General features: G+C 38.4%; 1 protein-coding gene across 3 annotated transcripts; it reads right to left on the reverse strand.

Annotated features, from left to right (window-relative positions):
- Window positions 1-293: 293 nt before the first annotated feature.
- Window positions 294-21,394, reverse strand: LOC128618102 (von Willebrand factor A domain-containing protein 5A). Of its 3 annotated transcripts, none has more exons than XM_053641514.1 (22): window positions 21,271-21,394; window positions 21,087-21,171; window positions 18,680-18,882; window positions 18,283-18,505; window positions 17,923-18,089; window positions 13,458-13,572; window positions 12,949-13,124; window positions 12,677-12,765; window positions 12,090-12,234; window positions 11,614-11,693; window positions 10,792-10,906; window positions 10,409-10,558; window positions 10,080-10,189; window positions 9,356-9,573; window positions 9,173-9,202; window positions 7,891-7,974; window positions 6,067-6,096; window positions 5,800-5,808; window positions 4,661-4,687; window positions 4,378-4,517; window positions 1,067-1,190; window positions 294-900 (listed from the first exon to the last, which is right to left on the reverse strand). In XM_053641514.1, exons 2-22 carry the CDS (start codon window positions 21,121-21,123, stop codon window positions 821-823), a joined length of 2,352 nt encoding a protein of 783 aa, XP_053497489.1. In that variant the 5' UTR covers window positions 21,124-21,171; window positions 21,271-21,394; the 3' UTR covers window positions 294-820. The 3 variants fall into 3 exon arrangements, with proteins under 3 accessions (XP_053497489.1, XP_053497488.1, XP_053497490.1); XM_053641513.1 differs by having other exon boundaries at window positions 5,800-5,821; window positions 6,065-6,096; XM_053641515.1 differs by lacking the exon at window positions 5,800-5,808.
- Between the last annotated feature and the right edge of the window lie 249 nt (window positions 21,395-21,643).

Here is a 21,643-nt window from a genome sequence, read left to right on the forward strand (position 1 = left end):
AAAAATAGTCCTACAGTAAAATGTCTTCTTATTAAGTATTATGATAACGTGTTTCATATTCAATTGTCAAATGAGATTTTCAAAATGAGATATTTTGGTAATTGGAAATAATTGTAGCAGAAATAAGCACAAAAGGCAATTTTCCTACAGCCAAGACTTGTATACCAAACTGCAGCAAAATCTGTTTGGCTCTCCATAATTTTTGCCAGGGGTTGTAATCACCACACTTAGAGGATGTTCACACAGCTTCTTTTTTTTTTTTTTTACTTCGTAGCAAATAAACAAATCACAAATATGACACAAAACAATTTTTAATAGCTGGACATTATGGCTTCATGAAACATACACAAACAAATTAAATTTAATTATTTTAATTAATTGCACATTTTTTTCCAGATCAAGTTGAAAAAAAAATTATGGAACCACTCAATGTTGAGAGACGAAATTATGGAAGCATCTTGTAATTTGCATTTCTAAAACAAATATTTGCACTGGTGAGTTATATTAGGTTGCTTGCCAACTAACAGCATGTATCAGCTAGCTGTAAAAGAGGTCTCTCAATTAACAGTTTAATATGTGAGATTTAAATAAGGCAAAATAAGGCAGCTAAAAGATTATAGTGAGTATTGTTGACACTAAATCTGTGCAAAGATGTTTATGCACCTGTTTACTTGATCGCTACAAGGCAATCAAGTTTCCAGTGCTTAATGGCATACTAGTAATTCCCCTACTATACTAATTAATGTAAAGCTCTTTTAAAATGTAGACAAGAGAAATGATGCCAAGGCTTTTATGTGGATGCTGTAAGAGGGTAAAGTCTTCAGAGACCAAGAGCATCTTCTTTAACCTGACAGCCCAGTAGAGCGTTACCTACCCTTACACACTCTGACTGGTTGACCACTGAAACACACACACACGCAATCATCATCATCGCCATGACAGTAAGATATTGTAAAGATGTTCGTGTTAAATTTGGTAATATCGTGCTAGTTAGGCGTGATTTTAGCAGTAAAATTCAGATGTGTTTTGTTTAAGCAGTGCCTGATTGCAGAAATGTAGAGTTTACCTTTCTGAGTGCGGATCCATGCCACTGCTTTCATGGCCAAAAACTGCCACTCAACCTGTACATCGATCTTAAAGCCATGTAACCAAATCAGAGCCAGAAGTGTAGCCCAGACATCTGGCTTCACCTGCACACAAAACCAAACAGGAAACTTACATACATACAGTGCTGTGAAAAAGTATTTGCTCCCATCCTGATTTCTTGGATTTTGTGTATATCTCATACTAAATTGTTTCAGAAATTAAAACAAAATCTAAGACAAAACAACTTACAATACAGTTTTTAAATGAAAATGTTATTTATTCAAGCAAAAAAAGTTATCCAATACCAACTGTAACTGTGTGAAAATGTATTTGCCTCCATAGTTATTAACTTCCAAAATCTATGAAACTGCATTCATAATGGGGTTCAGCTGGACTAGACACAACCAGGCCTGATTACTGCAAACCCTGTTTAATCAAATCAACACTTATACAGAACTTTTTCAAGAGCATGAAGTTGGTTAAAGAAATTCCAAAAATAATGAGGATGAAGGTGATTGAAATACATCAGACTGGGAAGGGTTACAACACTATTTCAAAGGCTCTGGGACTCCAAAGAACCACAGTGAGGGACATTATCTCCAAATGGAAAAACTTGGCACAGCAGTGAACCTTCCCAGAAGAGGCCTACTTTAAAAAATTCCTCCAAGAGCACAGCAACAACTCATCCAGCAAGGCACAAATTACATCAATTAAGGTCACTGTTCATGACTCCACTATCAGAAAGACACTGGGCAAAAATAGCATCCATGGAAGAGTGGCGAGGTGAAAACCACTGCTAACCCAGAAGAACATTAAGGCTCCTCTGAATTTTGCCAAAACACACCTTGATGATCCTCAAACCTTTTGGGAGAATGTTCTGTGGACTGATGAATTGAAAGTGTAACTTGCAGACAGGGGGCCCGTTACATCTGGCATAAACCAAACACAGAATTCCACAAAAGGAACATCGTACCTACGGTCAAGCATGGTGGTGGCAGTGTGATGGTGTGGGGATGCTTTGCTGCTTCAGGACCTGGGCAACTTACAATAATTGAGGGAAACATGAATTCTGCTCTCTACCAGAAAATCCTAAAGGAGAATGTTAGGTCTTCAGTCCATAAGTTGAAACTCAAGCACAACTGGATTATGCAGCAATGCAATGATCCAAAGCATAGGAGTAAGCCCTAGTACTAGAAGTAAGTTACACAGTGATCTCCAGTTATCAGAAGCGTTTGGTTGCAATTATTGCTGCTAAAGGTGGCACAATCAGATTTTAAGTTTAAGGGGTAATTAGTTTTTCACATTGTTGATAGGTGTTGCTGATTTTGCTTCAATAAAATAAAAAAAAATAATAAAATATAAAATGTATTTTTGAATACAGTTTTCAATAAACTTTGTTTTATGTTGTATTTCCTTTGACGATCTAAATCTAGTTAGTATAAGATACACACAAAAACAGAAGAAATCAGGATGGGGCAAATACTTTTTCACAGCACTGCACCAATGATGGATGAATCCATGTCTATGTACAATGGATAGAAAATTAATAGATTGGAGGAAGATCCAGATGTGCCAACCTTGTGGAGAGCTACCAAAAAAGACTGTTAGCTGTAGCTGCCGCTAATAGTACTGACTCTGGGGTGTTTACTTCTGAAATACTGACATTTCAGTTCTGTGCATTATCTCTTGTTTTTTCCTAAATAAATTAATTGAATGCATTCATGGGGAATGCTGTGGTTTTGGATCAGGGAAAACAAGTCCCTCTTAAATCCATGAAGTTTACAGAACCTAACACACACACACACACACATACATGAATACACACACATTTGATTGGGTAATCTAAAGGTTATAGTCTTATAGTCCCATCTGAAATTACTGGAACAGCAAGGTCAATATTAATTTTTGCTATACACTGAAAACATTTGGGTTTGAAATCAAATGATGAATTCGAGGAGATAGATCCGAATTTCAGGTTTCATTTCTTCATATTTGCATCTAAATGTGTTAAACATAGCACCTTTGGTGGCAGACCACCCAATTGTTAGTGTGAAAAATTGTTAATGTGAAAGCGGTCATGCAGACCAGGAAGCGCACCATGGTACCAGACCTGAAACTACCTGTAGGAGGTGGTCCGAGTTCGGTTGCACTGGAATTGTGAAACTTGTACTCGGGTCCCCACTTGATCAGGACGTAAAGTAACCTGCTTATGTTTTAGCCGATGATGATATCATTAGTTTCCACAACACATGTGTACCATGAGTGGCAGGGGAACGTTGTGGGACACAGAAGAGGTCCACTGCTATGCACAATAGCACTGCACATGCTACTGCACATAGCAGCACCAAAATAATTTTAAAAGTCATGTTAGATTTCCCCAATTAGATTGGATGCATTTCTCTGTAAATTGTCAGACAGAATGTTTCTGTAGACTTCTGAACTCATTCTGCTGCTACCACCACAAGTTGACTGTTGACCGATGAGCTCATATGTTTTGGATCATGAGCAGCTCCATTCGTTCTCCACACTTTGACCTTTCCATCACTTGGGTAGAGGTTATTCTTATTTCCAGAACTTTTGTGTCTCATGTCTGTATTTCTTTGCGAATTCCAATCTGGCTCTCTCATTCTAACTGCGGATGAATGGTTTGCATCTTGTGGTATGACCTCTATATTTATGCTCTCAAAGGTGGATTATGATACCTTCACCCCTGTCCTGTGGGGGTTGTTGGTGATGTCACTGACTGTTGTTTTTGGGTTTTTCTTCCTAGCTCTCACCAGGTTTCTGGTCACCCACTGCTGCTGTTTTCCTTGGCCAACCTGTTTGATGCTTGTGCGATGACTAAATCGCTTCAAAATGGCTTGTTTTTCTCTCATAGACAGCTCTCATGCTGGTTTATCCTTTCTAACAACAAATGCAGTCTTCACAGTTGTTACACATTGATTGTGTAAACAATCCATCTAACAGGGCATATCTGAGCAAAAAAAGAAACTTATTTCTGTGTACAGCAAAAACAAAAGAATTGGCATTGCTGTTCCAATACTTTCAGAGGGGACGTTATACTGGAATCCAGTTAACAAAAGTGCCAGGAGTAAGAAGAAAAGTTTGCTGTTAGAATACAAAAGAATATTTACTTGTAATCTAAAGCCTCATTACATATCCTGAAATGGGTTTTTTTTTTGGTTGGGGGGGGGTGTTTGGGGGGGTGTAATGACTAGTAATGAATAAGGCTTTAAGGGTAAATTTCCAACAGGGTTACACGTTACACAGAAATATTTAGTGTGTATTAACCTGTGCAGGAATCTGCTCGATCAGCTCTTTTTCTGTCCTCCCAAACACCTCTGCAAGTGTAGACTCCATTTCCCAGCAACCCAAAGCCTTCTGGAGGGAGACGAGCTGCAACAACGGGTCCTTTGGAGCCTCAAGGGTGTCTACAGAGACATTGGTATAGATATACAAACATATAGATCTTATTACGAACTAAGTACTAGTAATAAAAAAGAGAAAGGTTCATTAAAACACAAACATGCATACGGTATATGAGAGAGGTTTCAGAGTTACTGCTGAACATTACCTGGGTTCATGTCAAAACCTCCATCACCTTAAATAAAGAAAATGTTTAACTTTACCAAAAAACATTTAAGTATTGAATGAAACATTTAGAATATAAAGCACATCTGTTTTACAAAAGGAACCATCATCCTACCATCATGACATTATCCTGATCATGTTTGAAATCACTGTACAGTAGCACTGCAATATCCACAGAATAAGTGAGAGTATAACTTAATACTAATTTTCCACACTGTACTGTGTATCTACTTTTAATGAAAAGAACATTTAGAACAGAGTTACTGGTATAGACTACTGCAAGGAAAATGTCTATATGAAGCTAAAACAATAGAAAACAGAACACTGTATCAGTTATATTATTTTATAGCACAGAGCTGATGAATTCATAACCTGACTGGTCAGAAAATGTTGATTAATTGTCTGTAAGAGCAGCTCTGACAGTAGTTGTTGCTGTAATTAAAATGGTGGTACTCTTTCTAATTCATTAATGTTTCTACATTAACAACTCATTCACAATGGCTTATATGATGGACGGATTGACGAGACTTAGGTTTCGGCGCTTTGTAACGGTCAGTTTTACAACATGGGAAGTCTTCAGGACAGAGGGCTTTGTGCTTTCTGATTCATCAATAACATGACAAGCTGCATTTTTTGTTGTTGTATTAACTCGGAGGGACAGAAAAAAGAGAATTGTAAGAGAACAACTCTTTTTAACTGCTATAACATAAATGCTGTAATCTGAAACGATCACAGTAATATATGTATATTCAATATTACAAAACAATATTAACATAACTAAATGCTAAAAACGCATATAGTTTGGCTCAATAATAAATTAAAAGATGTAATTGTTGTGGTAAATGAGGAATAAACCACTTTGAGGCATGTTATCGGACAATAATTACTTCGGGGTGGTAATTGGCCCTACATGTTGCATTAGACCTCATCATTGTTTATTTTTGTATAACAGGACACATTGTTGTATTCCATTCCTTGCCTAATTTGAACAATTACTTCACTGCAGTGAGAAGGTAACAGCTCATCAACTGAACTTGATTAAACATTCACACTTCCAATAATCTGCGTATTATATTCAACTTCACTAGCAAAGTCAGAGAAAAACACATTGTGTACACTTACACTCTACCACTGGATGAAATCCACCAAGACAGTGAAGATAAATAACAGATAAAAAAAATAGAATAATAAAAAAAATAGAAAGGAAAAAGGTAAAATATTAGTTTCATATTCAACAATAAACTTCAAAGTTTATATTGTTGCATCCCTACATACAGTTTCTTGTAGGGTCTGTATTTTTTAAAAAAATCAATAATACTTTTCTTTTTACTTTACTTTTGTGGATCTGTATGGTGTATGAATTACAAACTATTATATTCAGTAACTTACTAGCTTGAACTGGAGCACATGCAGACATCACTGTACAGAAGCAAATAAACAAACAAAGAAACAACAAAAAAACATCAGCATTCTTCCTCATTAATCATGCACTCTGAATATAATACGTGCATCCCTGACTATGTTTACATGGACAGCAGTATTCTAATTATTGACCTCATTCTGAATAAGACAATATAGTGATCAAGGTGTTTCTGATTCTGATTCAATGTTAATGAAATACAAGTGCACTGACAAATGTTTATTTAATCTATGAATAAAAATTTCTAGTTAACATCACTATAAGATGAAATCCAGAAACAGTGAAGATAGTGGATACAGTAACACGCTACTTTAAGATTTCCATAGCGAGCATTATCTACTGCATTAATTAACATTAACAATCCATGAACTTCAGCATTTACACTCACTTTCAGTAACCACTTTTATGTGGTCAGGATTGTGGTGGATTCAAAGCCTACCCTGAGAACACTGGGTGTGAGGTAGGAATACACCCTGGATTGGATGGCAGTCCATTGAACATTATTAAATCATAAATAATATTAACAAAATAGGTTAACTGACATTTGTTTAAATGTTAATGAAATACACCTTCATTGACTCAGCTTTCTTCTATCCATGTCTCAAAAATAATCCCTTATCAATTAGCAAAAGTTACATTACTGCATGTTCCTGAATGTTGCTAAAATTCTGAACTCTTCTACTCAGGTATAAATACTAGAATCTGATATTCAGCCTAAATTCTGAATTATCCCACTCAAGATATCTGGGTTAATTGAGATATTAATTATATAGTTTAGCGTTTTAAACAAATCCATACAAATGATTTTTTTGTTATTTATAGTTTATTATAGCTGAGGTTTATTGTTTCTTCATGCTAACTAATGTGTGTAATAATTTCAGAATTGTGTTAAGAAGATTTATAATTTTCTTTAAAAAGTGGCATTTCCACTACAAAAGTGGTTTAAATAAGCTTTTGTCTTTTATTATTTTAACTATTGCGGTCAGGTAACAAACGTTGTAGTGCCCAGCGTGTCTTTGCACGCATAATAAACCATCTTGGTCTTGGCTCTTGGTCTCCTGATTCTTCAATCATCTTACTTCTGGTGAAGCTGAACCCTGTTTATCATCTAGAAAAGATTTATATCAGAACCATCCTCTTCACAGTGTGTTGAGACGATATAGACACACGTCCAATTCCAGGTTGATTCATAACATTTCCAGTTGACTGGAACTTCTTAATTATTGCCCTGATGGTGGAAATGGGCATTTTCAATGCTTGTGCTATTTTCTTATAGCCACTTCCCAGTTTTTGAAGCTCAACAACCTTTTGCCGCACATCACAGCTATATTCCTTGGTCTTACCCATTGTTATAAATGTCTAAGGGAATTTGTCCTATGTGTTATCTCATATTTATACCCCTGTGAAACAGGAAGTTGTGGTTGAACAATTTCCTGTTCCTAGTCACCCAGGTGTACTAAAAAATGTTTAAATATCAATGGGAATATAATTCAAATATGTTTTTCTCATATGAATTCATAGGGGAGCTAATAATTGTTGCACACCTATATTTTAACTAAGATATTTTTCTTTGATAAACCTGTGTTGTGTTTGAAATGGCTTGAAATCGATGAAAGCAGAGTATTTTTGTGAATTTCTTGAACAAAATATCAAAAGGTTAAACAACCTTTCACAATTTTTCACAGCCTTCTTTGCTCATATTTACCAAGGGTGCCAATATTAGTGGAGGGCACTGCACACAATTAATCTTATGTTCGACAACTAAGATTTTAGTCTAATGTTCAACAACTCACCTTTCAAACGATGACCCATTGGTGCACACGTTGGTACAGCCATTGCTGTAAACACTGATGCAGCCATTGGTGCAGCCGTACACCCTGCACCAATAACAGGATAACAAGATGTTAGATTATTTTCTATAATATGTACATGCAAAAAAGTATTTAGAAACTAAAGTTTATAAACTACCATACTTTATTTGATGTCTAAAAAAATCTGTAATTAAAAAAATGTGTAAAAGATTCAATCATATCAGCTGCCTCCAGTCAGAACATAATAATAATAATAATAATAATAATAATTATTATTATTATTATTAGCTTCACAAAGGTAAAAGAGCCTCTTCTCTGAATACTTTCATATACTATTACACACACTCAATGCTCCAAACTTGTCTTTCACCATTTACCTTCTTTTAGTCTCGTTCCCCCATCCTTCCATTGAAACCCATTGTATACACAATTTAATTCATATTCATTTCATTACTCTTATTCAAGAGATGCCAAATTTTGTCTACATATAAAGAATGTATTTCATTTATGAAAATATACACTTTAAACCCCTCATGTGTATTTTATTCGTCTGGGTTAGAATAGCAACGGTCTAGGAACACCCTAGCAACCACCATGAACATGCTAGCAACATTTTAACTCTTTAAACTAGCCTTTGACCTTTTAACCTGTTCATGTTTAACTGTTCATAGCAACCACGTAGCAACATCCAACACATAGCAACAACTTAGCAACCACCTGGAACATCATATCAGCATTTTAACACATTACCCTTTAAATATGTTTAAATGTTTTTAACATTGTAACTTTTATATAACAAACTTTTAGCCTTTCAACCATTTAACATGCTTAACTGTTAAACCAATGACACAATACTCTGTAATACTGTTTAACCCTTACCCTGTCGTTCGTCGTAATAAATTTAATAAAAAGATATTACAACAGAGAGAATTTATTACGACATCAATTTTATATCGTCACATCACCCAGCCCAATGACATTTTTATTTTATTGCACATTTCTGCATATGCATAAAGATGAAATCTTTAACGCTAATCTTCCACTGGTTACTAGATAGGTAAAAATGTGTAATCTAAAGTAACATGAAGCTTTTGTACGCTCAAATCCAGGTCATATCATGTATATGATACAAAGCACCACATCATCTTTACCCATCTTTACAAACTGTAAACACAAGTCTCAACACATTTCATGAAGGAAATACAACACAATAATAGTCTCATGTTCCATAAGTATTTACAAACTCTTGTGTTCCATTACTTACGGTTAATGCTCATTGAATATGCCATAAGCACTAAACATACAAAAAACAAAAACAGGAGGTTAGATTCCTTATGTGCTCTGTATGGTGTGTTTATGCTTAAAAGCACTAAAACCATGTATGCTAATCACAATAATCCTCATATTATTAGATGACAGGTTGAGTAAAAGTGAAAAGAATACTGACTAGGGGTAGGAATTCTCCTCTTCACCAGTGGTCCTTTCACAGCTTGTCCACTGCCCTTATGGACAGCTATGAAGGCTGTGTGAGAGCTGCTCACTCCAGACTGCTTACTCAGTTCCACCACTCTGGCCTTCAGAGCCTCTTTATCAGCTCCATCATCCTGCTCGTCCCTTTCCAGAGTGCGGATCAGAGAGCGAGCACCCAGCCTGTGGATGGCCAGTCTGCACAAACACACACACACACACACACACACACAAAGCTGAGTAACAATTAAACGTTTTACTATTCTGTCTTGCTGTAATTAGTTAGGATTTACACGATAAACTTGACCACGTGTCTTCCATCATCTGAAGTGTTTCTGTTTCAGATTTATCAGTTTCCAATCGTCTACATGAAGTTCAACAACATATTTAAGTTAATACCACAAATCCACATGTCTTAACTACATATTGCTCATTTCATTTCCAGATAACCCTGAATTGATTCAAATCCTCCTTACACTGCTAGCTGGTTCCGCTTATCGCACTAAACTGCCAGAGACTTTGCTGCTATAAGATATAGTAGCTCTGACTAATTTTGAGTGCTGTAACCAAGCTGATATTTATGACTGTGTATGAAAGCTAAAGCCACCCAAGCTAGGGTTTATTATAAGATTACATCAGAAATGAGACAATCAAAAAGACAAAATTGCTTCCTTTAAACATTACAGAGTACTTGTAGCAGTTACCCGCTCTCCTCAGCCAGCTTCAGGGAGAAGTGGACGGTGTTCGTTACCTCTTGATCTCCTAGGCGGTACCGCACTGATATTTTCCCCTTAGTGTCTGGGTTCTGACATTCCTAGGGACAGAGAGAGTAGAACAATAGGTGATAAGTAATCACAATTTAAACAATTAGTTTTTTTAAATGTATTAAATTATGCATGAATAATGGAAACTTCATGGCTTGATGAAGATAAAAATGAAGAGAAAGCATGCAAATCAATTTCCATTCAGTATTATCAGATTCAGAATCTGAAAAAAAAAGTTTTCGTATAAAACAGTGTGATAAAGCTCTCACCTCTCCTTTCAACTGGGCATAAATCAGTGCTCTTTGACCATGGAAAAGTGAATTAATCGGGGGGCTCAGACGGGTGAAACACAAACCAGTCCAATCCTCAGTGATATCAGTCACTGCTGGTTGCAAAGCATAGCGAAGGGACTGCATTACCTAGCATTGGGAATTAACGACAAAGAATATTCATGGAAATTTCAAATTTATCTCTCAAGGACAGGTATAATTATTTGATGTACATGCTGTAAATGAACCACCAAATCATTTCAATCAAATTGTGATTACTAAAGTGAGAAAAGATTCATTAGTTGATGCCACTAGGCTAAGGTATAAATTTCTGTTATTTCTATTTGTTTCTTTGTTGCTGTTTGAGAAGAACCCGGTCTTACTTTGGCCTGCATGCGCTCTTTTCCTGAGACGAACTGGGCGTGGCCAGAGCTGTTCTCAGCCAATCCTGTGATGAGTGCAGAACTTGCACCTTCACCAATCCCAAATGAGAAGCATCTGTTTAAACAAAGAGGTGGATTATAAATCCTTTATGAGCGTTCTACATATAGAAAATTATCAGAAAAAAACTCATTATAAAACATGCTAAGTCCGGAATAAATAACAATTGGGCATACTGCTTTATCCATAAATGTTAAATAAACCTTTTTTATTACAGAAAGCATCACCGTAGAAACTGTTACACGGTTTACTTTGTTAAAAAAAATTTTCTCTTTTAAAATACATTTATTGTTAGGGTTGAATAATATTTGCTTCTGCTACACAAGTCCCTGTGAGTAAGTTACTCTAGAAAAAGATCAACTCCACTCTCACATGCACATACATACACACATACAAGTGGGGAGAGGAAAACAGATACCAGGCACTACTAACAATCACAACACTGCATAACTGTGCAAAAATTAACACCTTCTGAGTGATTGGAATGAAGAAATCAACAGTGTTGTGGTATGATACATTTTCCTTTTTTATATGGGAATCTGGTCCACTTTAGGGGATTATTGTTTACAATTCTGAAACTGTCATGATAATTCTCCCAAAGTAATCAAATATTTGTACCTCTCAGTTAGCTGAATGCATTAGGAATAATTTAAATGCTTTAAATATTTATACTTCTAGTTCTAGCTACTCAATTTTTCCGAAAATAAACTGTATACATCATGAATGTTTTAAGAGAATGTTTTAATGCTTTAAAGAGCACATGCCTGTGGACATCAGCATTGCTCTTCACGCAGTGAAGAACATCTTTGGTGTTTCCTACTTCACCATCTGTAAATATGAACAGCTGGAAAGAGAGAACAGAAATTGAACATCCAGGGTGAAAAAAATACTACAGATGAGCAACAGTTGTTTACTTTTTTCCTTCAATAATCCTAATCCTTACATTTTTAGCAAGATTCGTTTGTCCCAATCTGAGGGAACCCTACAACAGTGCTTCTGATACTTAATTAAGAACTCTTAATTATCCAATGAACCTTTAAATAACCCTCAAAACGCCTTTTTTTTCTACAAGAATGTGAAAAAAGAGTACCCTTCAGATTTCTCACTGTGAAACATGGGACTTTGGAGAGAGCGGTGATCTACTGGCCTTGACTAGAAATATAAATCTAAACAGGACATGTTAAATGGGTAAATATACATATTCTGCTCAACTGCAGGTTTGGATGTAGAATAATGTTACCTGTCTTGGGTGGTTGGGGATACAAGGCTGTTTGTAAATGTGCTCCAGAGGTTGCAGAATCTCCGTGCCCCCCATGTCTGCTTGCATCTCATTTACTTTCTTCACAGCCTGCTCCATAGTGTCCTGACTGTACTGCACACTTTTCCTAAAGCCAGGGAATCATACAACACAATTGAGACACAGCACATCTAACCATCCCTCGATCACTCTCACACACTCACTTTCAGTAATCACTTGATTCAGGTCAGCTATCCCAAAAATACTGGGCATGAGGTGGGAACACACCCTGGATGGAACACCAATCCTACACAGATCAACATGCACACATTCATTCACACATTCTAGGGGCTTTAGTTTAGCCAATCCAGCAACTGGCATGTTTTTGGGAGGTTGGAGTAAACCGGAGAACCCAGAGAAAACCCACATGGACATGACATGAAGCTCAAAATATGGCCCTGTAAGAAGCAATGCTACTATCTGCCACCACCCAGACCTGTATCATTTCATTTCATCCATGTTTGTGTCTGCATAATGAACTGAGTGACAGAACTACTCCTTATTCACTGGTTCATGTTCGGGTTACTCACGGGAAGAAGGATTCATAGTGAGAGCCAAAGCCATAGATGTTGAAGTAACAGTCCATGGGGAGACTCTTCAGCAGCAGGAGCAGAGTGTCCTAAACACATCATTATTCACATAGTCAATATTATTATTCTTTTTAGTATTATCATTGGTTTTTTAATTCAAGCTTAATTCATATGAAAAGAAAAAAAAATCTTTAAATTTTTACAAGGCAAAAAGCTGTTATGATGAAAAAAAGAAAAAAATATCTACAGAACAGTTAAGTGTTGAGTCTTACCCTGGCACACTCGATGCGTTCTTGTGCACCTTGTCCATTATGCATGGCACAGCTCATACTGCCAGATCTGTCCATAACAAACACAAACTCGCCACATGACGACACGGAGGACATCACTGACTCAGGAAACTCTGGATAGAAACTGACCATGACCACAGGGTCTCCCAGGAGAGTCCCTAAAAAGAAAGATAAATGAACAGAAATGTAATGAAAAGAAGGCAAGAAAAGAAATAAGACACTTCCATTTTGTTAAATTTGAGATATTCAAACTATATTACAAACATTAAATTAACACCCGCAACCAATATTAGCTTATCTTTTGTTCGTTTTTAATAGTAATTTTCAAAAGGTGCACAATGATTAGTTTGTTTGTTTTTTTAAATAAGTGTTTTATTTGAAAAAAGGATTTGTGACATTCTGAAAAACATGGTTTTCTTTGTTTAACTGATATTGCGTTTGAAACGCTGTCTTCTGGGAAGGTTTTATTTTATTAAACAGAAATATTGTACCTGGCTGTGCTGCGGGAGATCCAGCTTCCACTATAGCAGTGAGCTGATGAGGATTCTGATAATATAGATACAGCTCGACATCTCGATCAAACATATGACCTGCACAAAGGCTTACCTAAACACACACACACACACACACACACTATATAAAGTGTTCTGATAATAATATGCATTTAAATAGAATCCTATTAAAGATTACATGCAGGTGAGTGGCAAAAAATGAACATTTTTTATGAAAAAAAAATCTGCAAATTTTAATGCGCAGTTACTTTATATTTCATGGAATTCAATTAGAGAAAAGTAAAAGTACTAAGCAAGACCTGTTTGGTGTGTATGATATATGTCAGTGTGTAAGACTGTGAGGGACATTTCAAAAGCCTCATCTTGCGTTTCTTGAAGGTGTTCCTGGTGGATTTAGGTCCCAAAGCCAGCCTCTTTTCAGTTTTGATTTCTTGACTGAGTTGTTTCCTGAATTTGATGATATTAAGTGGAATCCATTCTTTCATCTACCTGTGCAATGTTTCATGTGCAACTGGCTGGCACACAATTTTAAAGCACAACAGATCCATTCTCATGCGTAAGAGTTGGCAAACTGTTTTTTCCAACAAATGCTGCTCCTTTTCTTCTTTGGTGATGATTTTACGCATTGTGCTGCTGCCACATGATTGAATGATTAGATAACTGCATAAATGAGCAGATATACAGGTATTCCTATTAAAATAGACGGTGTGCAAGGCCAATTCTATTTTTTTTTTTTCCAAAATACACTAAGACATTTGAGTTTGTGATCAAAAGATTTATATGAAACAACAGATCAGAAGTTCATAGTTACATCTAGATGTGTTAAACATCTTAAAACATGGCGGTCTTTGTTTGAAGCCACCCGTTTTGTCACGTTATCAAAAATATTGGAACATGCAACTGACAGGTGTTTAATGCTGCCCAGGTGTGCCATGTCAAATTGACTGCTCAAAGAATTAATAGCCCTGAATAGACATTCAAACTCTTGGTTTGACCCCTAGGTTTCACCTGTGAAGACTGCATTTGTTGTTAAAAAGGATAAACCAACATGAAGACCAGAGAGTTGTCTATAGGAAAAAAGCAAGCCATTCTGAAGTGGAGAAAAGAAGGAAACTATCGGAGCCATTGCACAAGCATTGGGCGAAGCCAATACAACAATTTGGAATGTCCTGAAAAAGAGAGAAACCACTGGTGTACTAACAACCAGACATAGAAAGGGCTGGCCAAGGAAAACAACATCAGTTGATGATAGATTCAAAAAACACTTCGAGAGCAGAAATATAGAGGTCATACCACAAGATGCAAACCACTCATCAGCAGTAAAACTCAGAAAGCCAGATTGGAATTCGCAAAGAAATACAGAGAAAGTTCTGGAACCAAGATTAACCTCTACCAAAGTGATGGGAAGGCCAAAGTATGATTAAAGAATGGATCTGCTCATGATCTAAAACATACAAGCTCATCTGTGAAACATGGTGGAGCTAGCGTCATGGTTTGGGCTTGCACAGTTGCTTCTGGAACAGACTCACTAATCTTTATTGATGATGTAACTCATGATGGTAGCAGCAGAATTAATGCAGAAGACTACAGAAACATTCTGTATGCTAATTTACAGAGAAATGCATACAATCTTATTTGAAGGAACTTCATCATGAAGCAAGACCATGTCCCCAAACACACTGCCAACGACACAGGACTTCATTGGGAGGAAAAACTGGAAGGTTCCAGACTGGTCAAGTCAATCACCAGACCTTAACTCAATTGAGCAGCATTTCTCCTCCTGAAGAGGAGACTGAAGGAAAACCCCCAAAACAAACAATAACTGAAAGATGCTATGGTACAAGCCTGGAAAAGTATCACAGAAAAAGAATGAAACACTTTGGTGATGTCAGTGGGTCACTAGTTTGATGCAGTTATTCCAACCAAGGGATATGCACTGTAATGTCACCTAGTGTTATTTACTTTGATTATCTGTTCCAGTACTTTTGCTCAACTAAAAACTGGGTGGTCTGCTACCAAAGGTGCCAAGTTCTAAGTTGTTTAATAAATCTAGATGTAAATATCAGGAAATTAAAGCTGAAATTCCAATTCATCTTTTGATCTTAAACCCAAATGTCTTCAATTTATAGCAAAAACAATAGAATTGGCCTTGCTGTTCCAATACTTTCAGAGGGGGCCGTATACATATACATAGATACAGCAGTAGATCCTATAAGTTGCAAAGTTTGGCCTCCATGGGTCGGACTTGTTTGTCCAGCACATCCCACAAATGCTCGACTGGACTGAGATCTGGTGAATTTGGAACCATTCCTGAACAATTTCTGCAGTGTGGCAGGGCACAATACCCTGCTGAAAGAGTCCACTACCATAAGGGAATACCATTGCCATGAGTGTGCTTGGTCTGCAACAATGTTTAGGCAGGTGGTATGTGCCAAAGTAACATTCACATGCCAGAACCCAAGCTTTCCCAGCAGAACATTGCCCAGAGCATAAAACTGCCTCTGCCGGCTTGCCTTCTTCCCATAATGCATCCGGGTGCCATTTCTTCCCAAGGTAAGTGACGCACATGTACCCAGCCATCCGCATGATTTATCACACCAGGCCACCTTTTTTCCATTGCTCCATGGTCCAGTTTTGATACTCACATGCCCATTGAGGGTGCTTCTGGCTGTGGACAGGGGTTAGCATGGGCACTAGGACTGGTCTGCTACTAGGCAGCCCCATCCAGAGCAAGCTGTGATGCACTGTGTGTTCCGACACCTTTCTATTGTAACTAACATTAACTTTTACAGCAATTTATGCTACAGTAGCTCTTCTGTGGGAAATGAATAGACAGGCTAACCTTCACTCCCCATGCTGATCAGTGAGCATTGGGTACCAATGACCCTTTTGCCAGTTCACTGGTTGTGCTTCCTTGGACCACTTTTGGTAAGTGCTAACCACTGTTTAACGCGAATACCCCAAAAGACCTGACATTTAAGAAATGCTCTGACGCATCATCTAGCCATCACAATTTGCAAGTAAACACTCGGTTCTCATAGTCAATGTGTTGGAAGCAGGGAAAATAGGCAGGCATTAAGATCTGAGTTACTTAGACAAGGGCTAGATCTTATGGCCAGATGACTGGCTTGGACCATGGGAGCACCCAGCAAGCCTTGCCAAAAAGTTTCTAAACAATTGTATGCTAGTCATGAAAAAGTGATATGATAGATGCCTGTATTTGCTTGCCTAATACATCCATCCATCCATCCATCCATCCATCCATCCTCAACTGCTTATCCGTTATCGGGTCGCGGGGGCAGCAGCTCCAGCAGGGGACCCCAAACTTCCCTTTCCCAAGCCACATTAACCAGCTCTGACTGGGGATCTCTCCACCTCGTCCTGGGTCTTCCCTGAGGTCTCCTCCCAGCTGGACATGCCTGGAACACCTCCCTAGGGAGGCGCCCAGGGGTCATCCTTACCAGGTGCCTGAACCACCTCAAGTGGCTCCTTTCAACGCAAAGGAGCAACGGCTCTAGTCTGAGTTCCTCTCGGATAACCGAGCTTCTCACCCTATCCCTAAGGGAGAGGCCAGCCACCCTCCTGAGAAAACCCATTTCGGCCGCTTGTACCCGCGATCTAGTTCTTTCAGTCACTACCCAGTCTTCATGACCATAGGTGAGGGTAGGAACGAAGATTTCCCGGTAGATCGAGAGCTTTGCCTTCCTGCTCAGCTTTCTTTTCGTCACACCGGTGTGGTAAAGCGATTGCAATACCGCTCCTGCTGCTCCGATTTTCCGGCCAATCTCCCGCTCCAATGTCCCCTCACTTGTGAACAAGACCCCTAGGTACTTGAACTCCTTCACTTGGGTTAAGTACTCATTCCCCACCTGGAGTAGGCACTCCATCGGTTTCCTGCTGAGAACCATGGCCTCAGATTTAGAGGTGCTAATCCTCATCCCAGCCGCTTCACACTCAGCTGCGAACCAATCCAGTGAGTGCTGGAGGTCACAGACCGATGATGCCATCAGGACCACATCATCTGCAAAAAGCAGCGATTAGATCATCAGGTCACCAAACAGCAACCCCTCCCCACCATGACTACGCCTCGATATCCTGTCCATGAATATCACAAACAGGATTGGTGACAAAACGCAGCCCTGGCTGAGACCAACCCCCACCTGGAACGAGTCCGATTTTTTGCCGAGTATCCGGACACAGCTCTCGCTTTGGGAGTACAGCAATTGGATAGCCCTAAGAAGGGAACCCCTCACCCCATACTCCCTCAGCACCTCCCACAGTAAACCCCTTGCCTAATAAACCCAATGCTAAATCACTGAATCAGTAAAGTTGAAATTGATCTGGTTCTTTTAATCCTTACACCTCTAAGATGTACAACCCCATATGGACACATACATGCTACCTCATATCTCTCTCGCTCACACACAGACACACAGACACACACCTTTGCCTTTGTGTGGTCTGTGTTGAGGAACATCAGGGGCTCTAGAGGACATTTGGACTCCACTTTAGTGATGGGGTTTGGAGAGCTCACGTGTGCAGTAAACGAGAGAGAGTAGGGAATACCAGAGGAACTTGATTTTATCTCTGACACTATACCACCACCTGAACCTGAAAATAAATAATAGGAAAACAGATTATAGGATTCATTTACCTGATGGATTATCCAATTAGCTGAGTGCATGCCTGATCAGCAGGAATACTTACATTGAGATGTAACAGTGAGGTGTGTCAGATTTTTTCAATAACGTATGTTTAGTATGTGACAGTAAGGTGTGTGGTGGTGGATGTGTGTGTTTAGTACCGGCTGGTGTGTAGCGGGGGTTGAGCACTGCAGGCAGGCAGAATTGCAGTGAATGGTCAGCCTGTACACTCAGCTCAGTGATATAGATGAAGGTGACGGCGGCGCTCTGGCCTGGCGGCAGAGAGCCTACACTCATCTTGAACACGTCCACAGACTCCTCACTCTCCTCCAGCAGAAAGGCCTGTTGACCTGAACTCACTGCATCATCGTACTGCTCCCGCGCCTGACACACAGACAAAATACATGTGTTAATGTTACATTCCCTCTCAGTGTGAAACATGCGGATTACCTACAATCTACAATCCATACTGCACTGACATTCCTGTTAACTAGTCTACAGGATACTGCAGGTAAGATCATTAGTTTATCATTTTAAGGAAAGCACAGCTTCGCTCACCTCCTGTTTCTCCTGCACCTCAGCCACTATCTCCTGGTCTGCAATCTTGGCACTGAAATGGCAGAGAGCAGCTCCTGAAGGCATGGGGAAGACAAACACAGCCTCCAGGTGGTTCTCTTCCTCATTTATATACTGCAGGGTGGAGGTCACCGTCGCTACATGCCCCTGAACCTGCAGATCCACCTCGATGTACTTCAGTGGAACTGAGTCAAAAACATACAAAGATGGCAGGAGTTATGGTTTATATGTAAACTGTAAAGTTTACAATGCCTGTCAACATGTACACAATGCACCTGCACCATCATATCATCATCAAAATACAGAAGGGTGCCCTGTATAGATGACAACGTTTTAAATGTTTAAATGAAGACATTAACAACAACAAAAAAAATCACCCATCAGAACAAAACTCTTTGGATAAATCAGTGATTATTTCCCCACTGATGTTAGCATGGTCATTGAAGTGAAGGAGCAACCTGGCTCCTAAGTCAAATGTGACTTTTACCCAAACTGATGAGACAGAGACTCATGATGATCCAGATCATCAAAATGATAAACAGCATTTCCTATTGTAAACTGACCTTTTGTAAAAAAAAATAAATAAAAATAAAATAAATAAATAAATAAATAAAAATTTCATTAATGATAATGATGACATTAATGATTTCCATAAGTAGGTTATAGGCAGGGAGCCTTTACATGGCCAGTATCTACTTTTTTTTTTCCTTCTGGGGAACTTTATAATGCTAGAGCTTTACTTCTAGTTGAGATTTATGCAAAAGAGAAATGTAAAAGATAAATGCCTGTAGTTTTCAGAACAGAACAGTAGAACAGTAATTGTCAGTATTTGACCATGTGAAGGATTTTCCACACAAATTTAAATTTATTTGGCTTTGTGTTTGTGTCCACATGGTATCATTTTCATTTATCCAGGTCTTTAAAATGTATTTAACCACAGCAGATTATTTGGCAGCCAGAGAGCCCCAGAGCTGCCTTTACATAGCATTTAAAAATTTTGACCCCTTTTTGCTGCTATGACAAAATGAGGAAAGTGACCAGACTTAAATATAACAACACAAAATTCAGTGAAGGTGAAAGATGTACATTTGCCTCTGTATGTGGTTACTTTCACCCAGTGTCTACTATATGCTGGTAACCTTTGAATTCACAGGTGTCTGCCTTCCAATAATCTAATACGCAAACAAGAAGGTGCACTGTGGTCTCTGCTCTGAATGAAAAATGCAGGGTGAGGTGAAATTTAAGTTAATGACACAAAGAGCAGCAGAAATCTTTCATTATGTAGGCTATTGTACATTTCTCTTTCCTACTTTGGTTGGATGAGTTATTTGATGTTTTCCTTTCATGCCACTAATAAAAGTGTAACGTTTGTACACTGATGCCCAGACCTATGAAGTCAGGTAACCAACAGTAAACATCTCTGTTTTCTTTGTTCCATGATGCGCCAAATGTTTTCAATTGTTGGAACAGTCTAGACTATCAAAACTCTAAAAGGTGTGTGTTATAGCTGACACCTAGATGAACACTTTACAGTTGGTTTTGTGACTGTAAGTCATTCTCTTCAAATCCTATTGAGCTTTAAATGAGGGTATATTTTGTGTACGAGTCCATTTGGTAGTGAAATATATGGAATATTTGCACATTTGTTAGTCTATTTTATTAAATATCAAAAATCTAAAAAGTGTGCATCATAGTCGACACCTTCGTGAATACATTACAGTTGGTTTTGTGACTGTAATTCAGGGGTGTCCAATCTTATCCGCAAAGGGCCTGTGTGGGTGCAGGTGTCACACCTGATTCTACCTGTTTAACCAGTTGATCCTGGCTTTCAATAGACTCAGGCGTGGCTTCTGATTGATTGGAATGAACACCTGCACCCACACCGGTCCTTTCCGGATAAGATTGGACACGCCTGCTGTAAGTCATTCCCTTCAACTGCTATTGAAGATAGAAACGTGTATATCAATGTCGGATGTAATTTTAGTCCCTTAATTTCTGCGAATATCGACTTTCCAACGTCAAGCCAACTTTACTCCAGTGTTTGGTCATCCTTCGGGGTGTTTACATGTCGCATATCCAACCAATAACATGTGCGTTCATGTGTGAAGGAGGATTTTGCAACACAAACACTTGTGCCTGCTGCAGCTGAAGGGACCAAAAGCAAGCAGGAAGTTTACAAGGAATATAAGCTTCCATATTATTAATACAGAAACCTACATTAACATTTTGCTCTGCTGAATGACGCAGTGCTTCCGGGATAGTTTCTGGAACCACCTCAGTGCTCTCTGGATAAAGCTGTTACTGAAAGTGTGTGTGTGTGTGAGAGAGAGAGAGAGAGAGAGAGAGAATGTTTAATAAAAAACAATACACACACCCCTCTAAATCCTACCTGGCTCATTCTTGTTTGTCAGCAGGCCACAGTTCATTTTGTCCTCCTTTTGTAGGTAATCCTAACACACTGTTGATGTGAAATCCTGGAAATAAAACTGTAATTACACACTGAGTTTCTGACACACACAGGAAGCACGGATAAACACAAGACTGAAAGTAAAAGAGGAGGAAAAACACCCTACAGTTTGCAGTCAGGTGACACCTGCAGCAGGGTTAAATTAAAGCTGTAGACGTGAGTCTGGTCCGTCAGACTCTTGAAGAATGTTTGGAACAACAGCAACAAAAAAAATATCTCACTGCGAGAATCAGACAATGATTTCTTGTTTACGACGCGAAAACGAAATCGAGGCGGCGCTGCGACTATGGTAAGCCAAAGGGTTCATAAAGATTCGAAATGCAGTTTTTTTTTGTTTGTTTGTTTGTTTTAATTACATTAAAGGGTCATGAAACATTGACCATCATCAAGTTCACAGATGACACGACCGTGGTGGGTCTATAGAAAACATCTATGAAGTGTAATCAATATGTGTAACTAACATTTGGATATGTTAATGA

This window comes from Ictalurus furcatus, chromosome 14 (assembly GCF_023375685.1).
Source record: "Ictalurus furcatus strain D&B chromosome 14, Billie_1.0, whole genome shotgun sequence".
Classification (NCBI taxonomy): domain Eukaryota; kingdom Metazoa; phylum Chordata; class Actinopteri; order Siluriformes; family Ictaluridae; genus Ictalurus; species Ictalurus furcatus.